Source organism: Conger conger, chromosome 13 (genome assembly GCF_963514075.1).
Source record: "Conger conger chromosome 13, fConCon1.1, whole genome shotgun sequence".
NCBI classification, from domain to species: domain Eukaryota; kingdom Metazoa; phylum Chordata; class Actinopteri; order Anguilliformes; family Congridae; genus Conger; species Conger conger.
In genome coordinates, this window is record NC_083772.1 from 6329204 (window position 1) to 6347246 (window position 18043).

At 43.1% G+C, this 18043-nt stretch overlaps 1 protein-coding gene across 1 annotated transcript; it reads left to right on the forward strand.

The window, feature by feature from the left end:
* The first annotated feature begins 628 nt into the window (after positions 1-628).
* On the forward strand, positions 629-15866 carry LOC133108260 (sodium- and chloride-dependent GABA transporter 2-like). The gene is made up of 14 exons (XM_061217728.1): positions 629-800; positions 1633-1767; positions 2500-2640; positions 3177-3267; positions 3766-3898; positions 4159-4293; positions 4414-4517; positions 4713-4837; positions 7614-7726; positions 11818-11955; positions 12245-12347; positions 13544-13644; positions 15080-15250; positions 15753-15866. The coding sequence occupies exons 1-14, from the start codon at positions 629-631 to the stop codon at positions 15864-15866; spliced, it is 1776 nt and encodes a 591-aa protein (XP_061073712.1).
* The last annotated feature ends 2177 nt before the right edge of the window (positions 15867-18043 follow it).

The following is an 18043-nucleotide window of genomic DNA, read 5'->3' on the forward strand; positions in this document are numbered from 1 at the left end:
GTGAGATGTTTGTTTAAGTAGACATTTGAGCCCTTTAAATTTCTACCCTGTTTCAGCAGATTTACTTTATGTTTTCTGTTTGCAAATCGAACAATTATTGAAGGTATTGCTTGCCTGTCGTTCTGCTTCCCAGTTGGCAGTGTGTGGCATGCTTCAATACTGTCAATGTCAATATCAATGTTTTTTCCACAGAGGAATGTTGCTACCTGTTCCTCAGTTGTCCCTTCATGTTCAGAACTTCTCTCCGATGCAGGGCCTTTCACCGCCTGGAGAAAGCTCCTTGGTTTGACCTTCAAACCTGAGATGATCACATCATTCATCCTGGAATATTGCTCCAAACTATCCAATCTATTTTCCAGGAAAACAATTTTCTTCTCTTGCTCTTTCTGAAAATAAAGTTTCATGATTAGCTCACTTTCATACATAATGTTTTATACATATTATTTTCAGAACAGCTTGTGATTTACAAAATAATGATTCTTTAAGGCCCTGTCACTCATTCGTAACTTGGCTCAGAATCTCAGGTACACTGTGCACATGTAGGAGGTGTCTGTCAGTCAGCAGGTAAACATCAGCCTCTGTTTGATCTCAGCTCACTGTGTCTAGACAGAAAACATAATCAGAGATTATGGAACGGACAGCAGAAGGGATGAAGAAGGAGAGGGAGACCGCAGAAAGGTCATTGGAGGAGAGGGGGCAGTGGGGGAGTAAGGTGGAGTTCCTCCTGGCAGTGGCAGGGAGCATGGTGGGGCTGGGAAACGTGTGGAGGTTCCCATACCTCTGCTACAAGAATGGCGGCGGTGAGTGGGATGAGTGTATGAATGTGAGTACGAGTGCATGAGTTTGAGTATGAGTGAGAGTGAGAGTGAGAGTGAGAGTCTAAGTGTGAGTGTGAGTATGAGAGAGAGTGTGAGTGAGTGTGAGTGTGAGATGGAGTGAGAGTATGAGTGAGAGTGAGAGTGTGAGTGTATGAGTGAGAGTGAGAGTGAGATGAGTGAGAGTGAGAGTGAGTGTGAGCGTAAGTGAGAGTGTGAGTGTGAGTGTGAGTGTAAGTGTGAGTGAGAGTGAGTGTGAGCGTGAGCGTAAGTGTGAGTGTGAGTGTGAGTGTGAGTGTGAGTGTGAGTGTGAGTGAGAGTGTAAGTGTAAGTGTGAGTGTGATTGTGAGTATGGGTGTGAGTGTAAGTGAGAGTATGAGTGAGAGTGTGAGTGAGTGTGAGTGTGAGTGTAAGTGAGAGTGTGAGTGTGAGTGTGAGTGTGAGTGTGAGTGTGAGTGTAAGTGTGAGTGTGAGTATGAGTGAGAGTATGAGTGAGAGTGTGAGTAAGTGATCAGGACAAAGACTGATTTTGAGACTGAATTTGAATGAAGGCTGTTTATGAGCTTATATGAACTTTTAGTTTGATTAAAATGTACATATTAAAAGTACGTATTATGTACGTATTATGTTTTGAATGAGTATTGATTTACATATTGATTTATTCTCAATGGTGTGTTTAGTGCTCAGTCCCTTACACAGTCACACATTACTGACAACCTGAAAGTAAACATCTCTGGTTTTGTTCAAATACCAGTCATGGGACTGCTGACTGAATATTTATCTTGAATGTTAACTTTGTGTGTGGGTGTGTCTGCAGGAGCGTTCCTTGTGCCATATTTGGTCTTTGTGGTGACCTGTGGGATACCCCTGTTCCTGCTGGAGACTGCCATGGGGCAGTACACCCAAGAGGGGGCCATCACCTGCTGGAGGAAGCTGTGCCCATTGGCTGAGGGTGAGAGGCCAGAAACCTCTGTGAGCAAATTGGTAAAACTGAGATCACTTTGGCTTTACCGACAGGGAGCAATGGAGAGAAGAGCCAAATCTCCCTGTGTGGCCAGTGTTTGAGTTCAGTTCTTCTCACATGAAAATCTCCAAACTCAATATGCTCATATAAAATGCAAACAAGAGAAAGTACACAGTGGTTATTAATTGTTGCTCTAGGCTGTCGCACTCTTCTTGTGTGTTGAGCGCCCTGATGTCAGGCCAATTTCTGCTGCCTTGCATCCAAGTATGGAGAGGTGGAGTGAGGTCATTAAATACACTGGGAGCAAATGGATAATCAGCAGTAGGGTTACAGTGCTTGATTGTCATACAGGAGGGGGATAGAATGTTCTCCCAAACCAAAGTTCACCCAGGAAAATGAATCTATTATAACTATAGCTGACATCTTACACTGCTGTCAGACTCTAACTCTGTGAGGCTAAAAGGTTGATTCAACTCTTAAGGGGGGAAATGGGCTAATTGCAAGAAATATTCACAGTATATTACTGGAATTTGTCATATGCTCAGTGTGTCTCTCAAAGCAGAAGACATCAATGTTATTATCACGAGTGCTAATGTGAAGAGGAACCACAGCAGGCACGGCATAAACATTAATTGTACAAGTTGCTGTTCAAACCGATGATTGCATAACCAGGTGTTAATTGAGTGTGTGTGCATGTGTGTGTATGTGTATTTGTCTCAGGGATTGGCTATGCTGGTCAGCTGATCATGATTTACAATGTCATCTCTTATATGATCATCCTGGCCTGGGCACTCTTCTACCTCTACTTCTCCTTCAGCTCTGAGCTGCCCTGGGCCAGCTGCTCCAACACCTGGAACTCAGGTAAAGTATGAAATGTTTTGTACGTGCTATAACTCCACCTGCAGAACACACTGCAAGCGCATAGTCTTTTATTTCCGAGGTTAAGGGTCTTGCTCAAGGGTCCAACTACTGTGTGGATCTTATTATGGCTACATCAGGGCTTGAACCAGTAATATACATTTGCCACTAGGCTACAGGCTGAACCTTGATGCTCATTACACTTTAAAATACATTAATAAATGAAGAACATCCACTGGAATTTGAAGAGCAGCCACAGCAGTTACAGTTCATCCTGTTTCTATGAACTACACTGGCAGCGGATCACCTCTCATCCACCTCACAATTTATAACATTATAAACCTTCTCAGCACTGACTCTGAGAGCGGAGTAAGAAAAGTCGTGTACTACAGTATTGCACTGCGGTGTACTACAGTATTGTATGCAGGTGCCTCCTGTAGTAGTGGACATGCTACTATCTGTCAAAGCTAGTGCAATTGCATGCTTCTGCCGAGGTCAGGACTGGGATCATTCCCTATCGGCGACTCTCTGTGCTTCAGATCACTGTGTGGATTTCTCCAATCAAAACCTCACTGTGAACTGGACCCAACAGCCCAACAGCTCATCTTCTGCAGCCACCGAGTTTTGGGAGTAAGTCTGCAGGCTGCACCTCCTACAGTATTCAGGGTTATAGAACTGGGAAACCAGAGATTGTGGGTTCAAAGAGACTACGGTACTTAGCCTGAATTGCTTCTGTAAATATCCAGTTGTATAAATGCATGTCAATTGCTCTGGATAATAGTGTCTGCAAAGATAAATAAATCAGGTGATGTGTAAGGGTATAGTTTGCAAGTGTATGTGGAGATGGAGCACATTGGCCTAGTTTCACCTTTGTGCATTTATGTTTGCACAATTATTCTTTCTGAGCCATAAATTAATCCATAAGTGGAGAAGAAGTTCATTATTTGTGTACATGGTTGGGCCAATGTGCAAGGGGTGTGCAGAGAATCATGTTTCCTACACTGGAATAAATGTAAGTAAATATTTTTTATGTAAATAAATCTGTTACAATTTTTCTCTCTGCTTTTTCCATTTTTTTCCCTCATTACCTTTCCCTCTCCCTCTCTTTCTCTCTTCCCCCTGTCCCAGGAGACGTGTGCTGCTGATCTCGGGGGGCATTGAGGAGGTGGGCAGTGTGAGGTGGGAGCTGCTCCTGTGTCTCATCACTATATGGGTCATCTGCTACTTCTGCATCTGGAAGGGGGTGAAGTCTACAGGCAAGGTCTGTCCCTGATTTACTGACAGAGATAAGTAAAGAATGTCCTTACCCAGGTAACCTCTCAGTAGATTGAGACCCACAAAGTAAAAGACTCAACACATAGTGACGGGTGTGGAACTTGAATTTAACAGACTCAAACAGGGACATACAGTATAAACCAGACTGACATTTAATATTCATGTTTATTTATTTATAACATTTTTCCATAGAAATGAACCATCATTTTTCTCTCTCTCTCACTCTTTCTTTCCCTCTCTCACCAGGTGGTTTATTTCACAGCTACCTTCCCATACCTGATGCTTTTGGTGTTGTTAATACGAGGGCTAACTCTACCTGGAGCTTTGCAAGGGGTGGAGTTCTACCTGTACCCTGCCCCCTCCCGCCTGGCAGACCCACAGGTAAGTACTCCATAACACCAGCTGCACCCCATCACCTTAATTTCACCCAGCCAGGGAACAAATGCTTTTCTCTGTGTTAAGCAACACCCAATGTGTTCAACGTTTGTGATGTCACTGCAGGTGTGGATGGAGGCAGGAGCTCAGATTTTCTTCTCCTACAGTCTTGGAGCGGGTACTCTAACTGTCCTGGGTAGCTACAACACCTATAACAACAACTGTTACAAGTAAGGCCCAAGCTTACCCACAATACACTAGGGCAGAAACACAGAGGAAAATGGTCAGCTTCTTAACCATACACTGCAATACTCAAATACCAACACAAGCCACTTAGCAGTGAATTTCTTTCACCTTGGAAGAAACTAAATGCAAAAATGACGGCTGGTCAGAGAATGTTTAGCCTCCTGGTGGTGTTTCTACAGGGACAGTTTATGGCTGTGTCTGCTGAACAGCGGGACCAGCCTGGTGGCAGGATTTGCAGTCTTTTCTGTGCTGGGGTTCATGGCACATGAGCAGAGCGTCCCCATAGAGGAAGTTGCAGAATCAGGTACTTGCACAGTATGTGAAGACCAATTATGAAGATGTGACAAATATATAAAAATGTAATTTGGTTAAGGCTGTGGTGCATGGATGAGCCTCATGAGCTTGAATTGAATCCAGACCGTGACAGTGCGGACTGTAATGGTAAAAGGACTGCATTTATATATCGCTTTTATCCAATGCACTTTACAATTGATGCCTCTCATTCACCCATTACATTACATTACATTACGTGGCATTTAGCAGACGCTCTTATCCAGAGCAACGTACAACAAAGTGCAAATCAATCACAAGAACAAGTGCAAAAGTAGACCTGAGAGGACAGTACAGTTCTGAGTCCTAGTGTAAACATACAGAAATTCAGAACCCTTGAAGAGTACAATCAACATTCAAACTAGCATACCACTGTCTTGTTGGTGTATAGGTCTTGATAAGGGATTGAATATACACAGGGGCTGATCCTTTAACTGCCTGGTATGCGAGCACCAAAGTTTTAAATTTAATGCGAGCCATAACAGGCAGCCAGTGGAGGTTGCTGAGCAGGGGGGTGACATGTGAATGTCTGGGAACACCCATTCACAGCCACTCACAAACAAACGGCAACTGGCTGTCATGCAAGGCACCAACCAACTGATCGGGGGCACTACATTTCTCCTGCGCCATACAAAATGCATTGGCAAAGTTTCCTGTTACATAAAGGCACAGAGACCTGTATTGGCATACAAAGTAAAATCATTAGACCAGTCACCTATGGTAAAGTAAACCCGGTGGTATCATATCATATCAGGCAAATATTGCGTGACCACAACATTTTGAGTGCACAACCCCATCTGTTACAAAGTTCTTAACAGCTGCAAATTAACAGATGCCAATCAAGTCCATCAGACAGAAGGCCATAGGGAAGAGGAATGAAAACATGAAGAATTATCGTTTTAATCGATGCATTAAAAAAAATTACACATGATCGACCAGCATGCCAGGACGTAAACCAGATTTAACTACAGATTTCTGTAACTGAGAGGCTACACTGCAATTAGACAAAAAACCTTTTTTTGAAATTAAATGATTTTTTAATGACCAGGTATCGGCCAATATGCAAGTTCAGGTATCAAAATTGGTATCAAGAAAGAAAAAATGCAATCTGAACATCTCTAGTAGATACCTAATAAAGTGCTTACTGAATGTATATACATGTAGATGTTTTTGGAGACTGATAGCTCCATCAATCATCTTGGGGTCAATGAGAAATAAGGGAATCCAGTGTTGAAAAAATTAAAATAGGTTAAAAAAGGCACCAGAACACTGAACCCAAGAGCGAGACCAAAGAAGAGACCAGAGTCTTTTTTAATTTTGTGGCAGATCAAACAGGCAATGGTCAATTTCCAGCAAATAGATGTATCAGAGATAAGGCCGTTCAAAAACCAAAGTCCAGGCAATGGTTCAGAAAACAATCGCAGAGTCTTAAAAGTCATACCTGGCAATGAAAACTACATGCACTGGGTGCATGGGGGTCTGGCTACAGACACCCTCAGATAGCTTGGTTTGCCGTGCTTATAAGCCGAAACCAGGCCTTTGATCTCCATCTAAAAATAGTCCAAATCCAAATTTTGTCAATTCGGATTTAGAAACATTGCTCTCTCGGTGGTGGGTGCTGGTCAAGAGATTGAGACAGGTGGCTTCACGGGGGCAGGTTTCCACAGTTTCCCTAGGTTCCTGGATGGGTACCAAGTCCTAGGTATACTGCTGTGGAAATTACAGCATTGCACAATTTGCACTGAAACAAGCAAAATAATACTCAACATGAATATACCCTAAACCTGCTTTGTCATGAAACATCCCACGCTTAATTCATTTCAGTCACTGAACCCTGTAAATACAGGGTGACTGACAAGAGAACAGATGGTCTTCCCTTGTTAACCCTTCCTGCAACCTCAAAAGGTGCAGAAAAGGGACTATGGCCCACTGAAACGCGCAATATGTGTTGGGGTGGCAGGTTGTAAACTTCTATGGAACGCCACTTCACCTGCTCACTGACAGTGTGTAACAGTGTAACTATTAAAGGGTATTCCAGCCAGTCCACCATACACAGGATATCACCTACCTGGGCACCAGGCAGGCCCAATTCCTGCAAGGGCTGGAATTGCTTGGACACCACCACCTCTGAAGATGCCACCCCTACATCGTGTGCCTGCCTTTTTCTTTGCTTTCGACCTGCTGTCACCCAACTTTCTCACCCTGCCTGGTCTGAAGTCTTCATATGTTGATAGAAAGACCTATGAAATGATGCCCAAGAAAGTGTTTTTTCATTTTATTTGTAACTATTTTTGTAGGATTTTTGCATTCAGCATGTTGGTGCAGACTGTTATCCTATAGGACATGAGCCAATTTGAAGTAGTTCTTTAAATTTCTAATTCTCGCATTTGTTTTTTTTCATATAACTTAACTTGTGACAATATTGTCTTTTCACTGATTTTAATATCATAAATGGGTTTCAGACATCACAATAGCAAGTCACGTCATTGATCCATATGTTCTGACAAAAGCAATATTTTTTGATTTTGCTTTTATTGCATATTCTGATTAACTCTTCATAATCTACTGCTGTATTAACAGACAGTATGTAAAAAGGTAATCTGTGGAAGGTGCTCTGCGTAACAGCATCTGCTTAATGCAGAACTGTGTGAATGTAATGTGAGGGAATATGACCTGGCTAAGAATGGTAGGTTTGTTTAGTCCTTCACTCTCCTCCTGTCTTTCGTTCCCATGTTCTCCCCTGCTTCCAGGACCTGGTCTGGCATTCATTGCGTACCCCCAAGCAGTAGCAATGATGCCCCTACCTCAGCTGTGGGCCGCCTGCTTCTTCATCATGATCATCTTGTTGGGCCTGGACACTCAGGTAATCAGTTTCCTGACTGCTGGTCACCATTCCTGGCTGCTGAGTCTGTGATACTGCTGCCACTACTAATGTCTGTGGCCCTTGTTTACTTCTCGATGCTCCCAGTTTGGTTCTTGCTTAACATGAAGTAAAGCTGTGCTGAGCTAGAAAAGCATAATGCTGGGTTACCAGAGATCACAGCAAGATTACTTGCCAAGCAAACTGGACAATATTTCATTTTAACTAGAGATGTGCATTTCCTGAAGAAAGTGTGATTGTAGCAAATTGGCAGTGTGCCTGGTCTTTGGTCAGTGGTTACTTGTTGCTAGGATGCTGCTAAGGTGTTACTTGGTGGTTGCTATGGTTGCTAAGATGTTCCTAGGTGGTTGGTAGGGTGTTACTAGATGGTTGCAAATGTGTTCCTCGGTGGTTGCTAGGGTGTTGCTAGGGTGTTGCTAGGCAGTTGCTAGTGTGTTGCTTGGAGGTTGCTAGTGTGTTACGAGGTCTTTGCTATGGTGTCGCTAGGTGGTTGCTAAGTATGAATAACAATCAATTAGTGGCATGAGATGAAGAGTTCATGCGTAATGCAAGGCTATTGGTTTCATGGCAGTCTAGGACAAATCAGAATGTTTGTACAAAGAGGTCGTTATGATACTTCTGGGTGACCACTGAGCTGCAGAATGAAGTAACGTTCAAAAGCAACGGAACCAGAGCTTTGTAGAAACAGTTACAATTGTTTCCTAGTAATTAATGCTCTGTAAAAGGAACTATTCGAGGTCATCACAGCCAAATGACATAAGTGTATATATCGTGTATATCTGAACTACATTACATTACATTATTGGCATTTGGCAGACGCTCTTATCCAGAGTGACGTACAACAAAGTGCATACCCATAACCAGGGATAAGTTCGCTGAAAGACCCTAGAGGGAAGTACAATTTCAACTGCTACCTGTACAACAAAGATAAGGACAAGGGCCATTTTTTTTTTTTTTTTTTTTTTTTTTGAACAAACAAACAAACAAACAGAGCAAAAGTGACTAAGTTAACTATCCAAACACTGCTTACCTAGCCAACTAAAAATACCGATACACAAAGCAAGTCACAGAGACAACTAATGGTAGGAGCCATGAAAATGTTCAGACAATTGTACAAAAAGAAACAAAATCACAGCAGAGAAGATTTGTACATGTTTTGTAGAATTTGTGATTGGATTGATTTTACTTTTAAATTCTATTACTTTCTTTTATGAAATGTATAGTTCTATTTTAAATGTCATATTGGAGTACTTCTACTGTTCTCTGTTATGGGAAAATGGGAAACATGTCTCAATGAGTCCTCCGTGTGTAAATAAAGAATAATAATCAGAATTCTATTGTTAGTCACCACAGTAATTGTCCTCTCCTCCCCAGATTTTGTAAAGTATTTGGGTTCTTGAAAAGTGCTATATACAATTGTAAATAACATTTCCTTGATTATTATTTTCATTTTGGGGTGAAATATAATTTACTTTCTTCAATGATAGAGAAACAACTTCAATTAATCAATAAAACCTACATATGTCTTATTCAGGACATGATTAAATTCAACAGTTTAACATTTAGAAATACCTCTCCAAGGAATCGCCACCTTAATGTGGTGGAGGGGTTTGTGTGTCCCGGTGATCCTGGGAGCTAGATTGTCGGGGGCATTAGCATTAGCCCCCAGTAGGGTCTCCCTAGGCAAATTGGTTCCGGGGGAGGGGCCTGACTAAGAGTGATTCAAAGACTCCATGACACGGCCTCACAATAACCCAGTTACCTCGCCCGGAAAAGGGAAACCGGGGTCCCCTTCTGGAGCCAGACCCGGGAGGGGAACTTGTCGGCGAGCGTCTGGTGGCCGGGCCTTATCCCATGGGGCCCGGCCAGGCACAGCCCGAACTGGTAACATGGGGTCGCCGCCCTGTGGGCCCACCACCTGCAGGGGGTGGCATCGGAGTCGGGTGCTTTGCCCCACGGGCAGTGAGCAAAGGCGGGGATCCGGACGCCCTGATCCTCGGCGTCGCAGACTGATTCTGGAGATGTGGAACGTCATCTCTCTGGTGGGGAAGGAACCGGAGCTAGTGCGGGAGGCGGAGCGGTACCAACTAGATATAGTTGGGCTCACCTCCACGCACAGCACTGGTTCCGGAACCAAACTCCTGGATAGGGGCTGGACTCTGGCGAGAGTGAGAGGCGCTGGGCGGGTGTGGGGATACTCACAAGCCAGCAGCTGAGTGCCACTGTGTTGGAGTTCCACCCGGGGAATGAGAGGGCCTCTCTGCGACTACATGTTGCTGGGGGGAAAGCTCTGACTGTCGCTTGTGCTTTTGCTCCAAACGGCAGTTTGGAGTATCCGGCCTTCTTAGAGTCACTGGGCAGCATCCCGGAAAGGGTGCCGCCCGGAGACTCCATAGTTCTGCTGGGCGACTGGGCAACGATGGAGAAACCTGGGAGGAATGGCCTGCCTTAACCCGAGCGGTGTCTTGTTATTGGACTTCTGTGGTGGTCATGGATTGTCCATAACGAACACCATGTTCAAGCAAAGGGTAGCTCATAAGTGTACTTGGTACCAGAGCACCTTAGGCCAAAGATTGATGATCGACTTTGTGGTCGTATCATCAGACCTGCGGCCGTATGTCTTGGACACTCGGGTGAAGAGAGGAGCAGAGCTGTCACCTGATCACCACCTGGTGGTGAGTTGGATCAAGTGGCTGGTGAGGCTTCCGGACAGATCCGATAAACCCAAACGTGTAGTGAGGGTGAACTGGGAATGTCTGGCAGAGGCCCCCGTCCATGAGGTCTTCAACTCCCACCTCCGGAGGAACTTCTCGCGCATCCCGGGGAGGCTGGGGACATGAAGTCCGAGTGGGCCATGTTCAAAGCCTCCATTGCAGGGGCGGCAAGCAGGAGCTGTGGCCAGAAGGTCTTCGGTGCCTGTCGGGGCGGCAACCCAAGAACCCGCTGGTGGACACCAGCAGTGAGGGAGTCCGTCGAACTGAAGAAGGAGGACTTTCAGGTTTGGCTGGCGTGGGGGTCCCCTGAAGCAGCAGACAGGTACCGGGTGGCCAGAAGGGCTCCGGCTTCGGCAGTCGCTGAAGCAAAAACACAGATATGGGAGGAGTTCGGGGAGGCTATGGAGAAGGACTTTCGGTTGGGCTCAAGAACGTTCTGGCAAACCATCCGACGACTCAGAAAGGGAAAGCAGGGCTTGTCTCAGGCTGTTTTCAGCTGGGGAGGAGAACTGTCACCATGTGGCCATTCTCCTCTGATGTCTCTCATTAACAAGTCGTTTCTGTCTGCAGAACTGCTGCTCACTGGATTTATTTTCGTTTTTTGCACCATTCTCTGCAAACTCTGGAGACTAGCGTGCATGAAAATCCCAGGAGATCAGCAGTTTCTGAGATACTTAAACCACTCTGTCTGCCACCAACAATCATTGCATGGTCAACGTCACTTACATCAAATTTTTCCCCATTCTGATAGTTGATGTGAACATTAACTGAAGCTCCTGGCCCTTATCTACATGATTGTATGCACTGCACTGCTGCCACACAATTGGCTGATTAGATAATTGCATTCGTAATAAAGTCCTTGGTGAGTGTATGCATGTAGCATGAAAAGTGAGAGGGTTAAGAGACATTAAAAATTCTAATTCCAACTGTCACCACTCGAGCAAATGAACATTCGACCATTAATTTCAATAGCAGGAAAATCGGAAATAAAAGTTAAATCATTCAAAAAATATAAAATATATCAATATGAAAAGAAAGAACACACCATTCCTCAGCAAGCTGAATAGTTTAAAGTTTTTCGGGGAAAGTGTGCCCAAGTAGTTCAGTGCTGAAAAACTGTGGAGAATAAAGAGTGGAGGTGACATAAGTGCTAGCCCACTAAACTTGCATTTTGAATAACAGTAGTGTGTTTCTTCGCAATCACACTAATAAAGATGTATTTCTTGATAGTTTATCACAAGCAGGAAAACATTAGTGTGTGTCTTCTCTCTCTCTCATCCTTTTCTTATCCTCTTTTCCCTCTATATCCCTTTCCCTGCCTCTCTCTGGTGAACCTTATATTGTCTGTCTGTTGTTCAGTTTGTGGGGATGGAGGTGCTGATGACGTCGGTGATGGACCTGTTTCCCAAAGTACTACGGAGGGCTGGGCGCAGAGAGATCTTCCTCCTGCTCTTCTGCCTCACCTGCTTCATCTTGGAGCTGGTGACGGTCACACAGGTGAGAAGACAGCTGGAGAGAGATATGAGGCTGTGTGACCATCCTGTATTCGACAGAGTTATCCAGTGTTGACTATGAATTTTCTCTGACTGAGCTGTTTTCATGGAAAACTTCCATTGACCACCATTCATTCTGCTCTGATTAACCTAGTTTTAATGCTCATAGTCACCCCTTGAAAGTGAAACCTGATATTCATTTTGGCAGCATATCTCCATATTCCATCTCTGGTCTCATCCTGACCTTTTTTCCTATAATATCTATTCTTGTCCTTTCCCATTCTGTCCACCAGGGGGGGATGTATGTGTTCCAGCTCCTGGACGACTATGCCTGTAATGGGGCCTGTATGTTCTTCGTGTGTGTGTTCAAGGTTCTGGCCATGGGCTGGCTGTTTGGTGAGTGCAGGACTTTGCTGAATGGATTTAGGAAGATCGCTGTCTGTATTAACACATTACTGCACAAACAGTGTATCTTCCAACAAACTATACCTTTCCAATGCAACACTGGAAATATAAAATAAAAAAATGGAAACAATAGTAGTCACAATGTACAGAAGAGGCCATGAAAATAGAATTATGTATAAAATGAATATCGAAAAAATATATCAAATGTATGAAATTCAAAATGTGCAAAAATAAACATACAGAGAATGGTAGAATATCTCTGAATTGAACCCAGCTTCAAAGTTACTGACGTTTTTTGCCATATATATTAGAAATGGCTGGGGGTTCATGTATGCAAAAGAACAATTACTGATTTGATTAGTAAAGAAAAAGCTATCTAGTGCCTCCAGAATAATGCAAATTAATCACCATGGATACCAAGAACAGTCAAAACCACTTCAAAAGGGGAAACTTTAAGGCAGAGAGACAGCAGTTCCATAACACACTGCTCCACTGTGCTTACAAAACAAAATTTTGCAATTTGTCATCATTCATTTCCCATTGTGACAGCCTTGTCTACTATTTCTAAAAGCTGTTTTCTATCACCGATACGAGTTATAACTAAGTTCACTTTAATTCAGTTTTACTTCATTTATCATTGCATTGGGCTACTCACGGTAGTTGATTGCTTCTTCTTGATTTGTTCAAAGTATCCAGTCTTTCAGATTGACAGTGTTTAACGGACTAATGAATGAGTGTGCGTGTATAGGCTATGTTTGTAGCTCAAATACTAGCCATATGCTATGCAGGATAGACTATATAACAGGTGGAAAATAGCCCAAACAAAAAAGGATACGTCGCAACAACCCAAAACAAAGCACTTCTGGAAATGGCTTATGGCTTCCTTTCCTAAACAAATGAAAACAATTGAAACTTTAAAGTGAAGCTTGTTAAAAAGAACTATTTCAGCTCATTGTCCTTCAGGTATGCACCTGTCTTCAACTGGCAAATGCTGCTTGCGTCATCCAGGGGTGCCCTTAAATAATTGTATAGTTGGCCACTAGGGGGACGCACAAGCGGAGATATCTTAAACCTTTTGGCTTCTACACCCATTTTCTGCCTTTTTTGAGGGTTTTTTCCCCCTAGTTGAATCTCCCATTATGCATGACACACTACACTCACCGTCATTCCTGTTTGCCCTGGAGCAGGGGCGGAGCGCATGATGGATGTGATCGAGGACATGACCGGGGAACGGCCCAGCCTCATCTTTAAGCTCTGCTGGCTCTACTTCACCCCACTGGTGACCCTGGTGAGTTTGACTTCTTAGCTGTTTCTGATTTGTCATTAGTGAAAAGAACAAAATTATTCCACCGTCCAAATGTTTACGGACTGCACTTTATACATTCAATTAATTCATTTCATTAATTTGATTAAATTAATTAAACTGATTTTTCCATGTAATTTTACATTTTAAAAGGGTCGTAATCCATGGCAATGAGTGAGGTCTGTAATCCAGTCTAAGTGCATTTACCCGCACAGCCCTTTGCTCTTCACATAATGACGCTGAGCACTACAGTCTATGCCACAGTATGTAAGACCAAAGTCTGGAGTGCAGATGTCGCGTGGTTAGCTCAGCTAGTTCAGTGGTGAAGTGCAGAGAAAGTGAAGGCTGGTAGCAGGTTACCTCGACAACGCTCCCTGATGACGTAACCCTCAAATTAAAAAAGAACACTGTTGCCCTTGGCTAGAGGCGAGTTTGTCTTTAGCTGAGTTCAACAAATATTTGGACGAGTGAGAGGCCGGGGTTCAAATCCCACGCAATTTCTCACCCGTTACACAGAGACTGCAGTGATTTGGGTTCAGCCTGTAGAGTATACTGTGTAATATACAGAGACAGCAAGTGCATCAGGAAGTGTAATAGATTCACTCACCACACGTTCAGTTGTGTCCTTGGTCACATGCCTTGTCACATGCACAATGAGCAAATGTAGGGTAATGGTGTGCCTCAGCAGAAACAATTTCAGCAGTGAAACAATTGCACAGGTGCCAGAAGAGGGTGCAAAGATATACAGAACTGTGCAAAGTTTTAGGCAGGTGTGAAAAAATGCTGTAAAATAAGAATGCTTTCAAAAATAGAAATGTTTATTGTTTATTTTTTTCAATGAACAAAATGCATGAACAGAAGAAGTGAATGAACAGAAGAAAAATCTATATCAAATAAATCTTTGGTGTGACCACCCTTTGCCTTCAAAACAGCATCAATTCCTCTTGGTATACTTCCAACTATGGAACTCAGCAGGTAGGTTCCAAACATCTTGGAGAACTAGCCACAGTTCTTCTGTGGATTTAGGCAGCCTCAAATGCTTCTGCCTCTTCATGTAATCCCAGACAGACTCGATGATGTTGAGATCAGGGCTCTGTGGGGGCCATACCATCACTTCCAGGACTCCTTGTTCTTCTTTACACTGAAGATGAAGTTACTATTGCCTTCCTGATAGCAGTGCCTGGCCACTCTTCTGACCTCTCTAATTAACAAGGCATTTTCACCAACAGAACTGCTGAACCGCTGCTACTACAACAGCAGATGAAAAATACATCTAGGAAATACTGAATAAATTGGTAATTTAGTGTTTTTAACTGCATACACTGAACTCAATTTCATGTAATTTCTACTTCTATGACACAATGGCAGCATGGCGTGTGTAACATTAACAAAACCTTCCACTCTTCCTCCTCTCCCATAGGGATCCTTCATCTTCTCTGTGGTGAAGTACCAGCCCCTGACCTTTAACCGCTGGTATGTGTATCCAGACTGGGCGTACGTGCTGGGCTGGCTGCTGGCCCTCTCCTCTGTTCTACTGGTGCCGGGGTGGAGTCTGGTCAAGCTCTCCATCAGCACTGGCACTATCAGACAGGTGAGGCCTGGATCCCTTGTCTCCACAACTGTGCTGAAATCTTTTACCGAATTGCACACACACACACACACTCACAACATCAGTAGATATGCAATGAGCCAAATTCAAGGCAGGTGGATGTGGATAGAGCTGTCTGTCCTGTACAATATGTAGTGAAAAATATTGTAGTCTGTTACCATTCTGTACCATTTCCATTCTTACTCCTACCTAGGCAGCACACTATCAGTCGTATCTACTGACAGCTTATGCTAGAAAAGAAAAAGCATCTTTTAAAATAAAACCTATTCACTCATGTATTTTATATGAAATATATGATCAGTATGCTATGGACCTAGAAGCAGATCCAAACAATGGGTGGAAGTTGGAGTTGCTCTTTCCTCTCTTTTTAATTTTTTTTTTAATGAACTTTTACAGATCATTGGCATTGTTTTGTACATTGTAAATACATTTCACATTTATATTGTGTAAAACACTTACTTATCAAGATCTTTTCTGCTGACAGAGATGGTCTGATCTGTGTGACCCGGGTGATGACCTCCCCCTGACCCGGAAGCAAATGGCTGAGCGAGCGCTTGCGACTACTGCCACAGAAATGGAAGAGTTGATGACCAACTAATTAATATTTTGCAGAGTATTTTTTTTTTGTTAAGTACTTTTTAACGGGCTACATCCTGGTAATACACCTGATTTTGCTTCCCAACACTCTTTCATTTTTTTGAAAAGTGTGCATTTAAAAATTATATCACTAATCTAGGGTCATTCTAGTCAGGTATAGCTTTAAATAGAGAGCCATAGTTTTTTGTTTTTTGCCAAGGATATATATTTTTTACACAATTTTGCTTTTTCCCAGCTATGCTCAACAGATGCGAGCAAGTACAAAAATGCTTTTTTGGTACTTAACAGTCGCATAGTTACTCCACTGTGAAATTAATGAGATATTGTGTGTGAGGTCAGTTTATTAAACAATGTATGATAAAAGTAAACAAAACACATGCATTTAATCGCACTGGTATTTAAATTTAGATTTTTGTTGATGGAATATGACGTCAAGCTGCATGTCATATTTAAGGGACCAAAGTCTCCAGTTACTTGCTGTATAGTATGCTCCTGAATATACTTAGCAAAATGTGGTAATATTTCATCCAGGTATTTTGTCCACAATTTTTGGAATTTCTCTGTAATTCTTAAACCACAATCCATGGGTTATTTATTATCTCCCTCACCATCTTCCTCACTGTACTTTGGGACAATGCACACTTGCGTCCTCTTCCTGGCAAGTTTGCAACCCTTCCAGATGTTTAAATTGTTATTACTGGCCTTACAGTGGTATGTGGTATGTTTAACCATTCATGTATTTCTTTTTGGCTTTTTCCATGCTGATGGATGCCAAAGGGATTTTGCATGCTTGTTAACAATAAAAAATTTTAAATCAAAAATTACTAGTGTTACATTAAATTTTTTCCAAGCCCAGGAGACAGTGACATAAAAACTGTACTGTACTCAATAACTGAAATCTAGTGACCTGGGCCAACAATGCAGATGGTGAAATGTGCTGTTTGCTAGCTGGCTTCAGTGGGAAGTAAACCTGGTAAAACAATATACCCCCATACACATACAGTACACATGTTCAGTCAGACAACTCACAATGAATTAAGAAATATACTTTGAAGTTTCATGTAACCATATCGACTGGATTCTGGTTTGAGACGCAACGGAGTGCGGCCCCCAATCCTGGTTGGCCCTCTCGGTTTGCCCATTGGACTGAGGGTGATAGCCGGATGAGAGGCTGGCCGTGGCACCGAGGGCCAGGCAGAAAGCTTTCCACACTTGGGAAATGAATTGTGGACCCCGGTCGGATACAATGTCTGAGGGGATTCCGTGGATGCGGAACACTTCCTTTATCAGTACGTCCGCGGTCTCTTGGGAGGTGGGTAATCCAGGTAAACAAATACGTAGCGGCCCAGTAAGTCCCGAAGAACATCATTCACTAGTGCCTGGAAAACGGCAGGTGCATTGGTGAGGCCGAATGGCATGACCAGTGTAGGGGTCCTCGCACGGGACTCCAAATTATGTAGGGTCCTTGCACGGGCCGCCAAATAACGCAGGGATTTTACTCTACGAAACCGGGGCGCCAGTTAAACGTTGTGTAGCAGTGCGAAAAGTAATCAGTCTCATAAAATTACTGTTATCAGAAATATCCAACCACAAATTTAGTATTTTAATTAATTAAAATAACCAATATTAAGGATTGAACATACCGATAACCTGAAGGTTGGAAGTTCTTCGAAAAACTGATTTAACTCGGCTCTCATGTCTATGCGATTCCAAAACGGACACCGGGGTTTAATAAAATATATTTATTAAACAAACATACAAACACATAACAGATAAACGAACGGGAATTAGTAGGGAAATTTAGTTGGGTATGTGTGTGTGCGTGTGTGTGTGGCGCGCGCAAGCGCGCGTGTCGCTTGAACAAAGGAAAGGTGGGAGTAGCTAGCTTGAGTAAGCTAGAGTTCTGGGTGTGGTAATGAGTTAGAGTCAGCTGTGAGAAGGGACTACTTGCGTAGTTTTACTCTATATATGCGCAAAAGACGGTGAATCAATTCACGTACATATATATGTAGCTAACCAAACACATTACAATGGTTGGATGGTAAATATTGAAACACAGATTCACAAAAACAGTTAAGACTAAACTAAACACTGGCTATGCCTGAATGTTTGTTTTCTTACTGAGTCCATACGCATTGCTGGATCCAAAAGACATGCTGTCCTTGTAGAAGCGGCGAT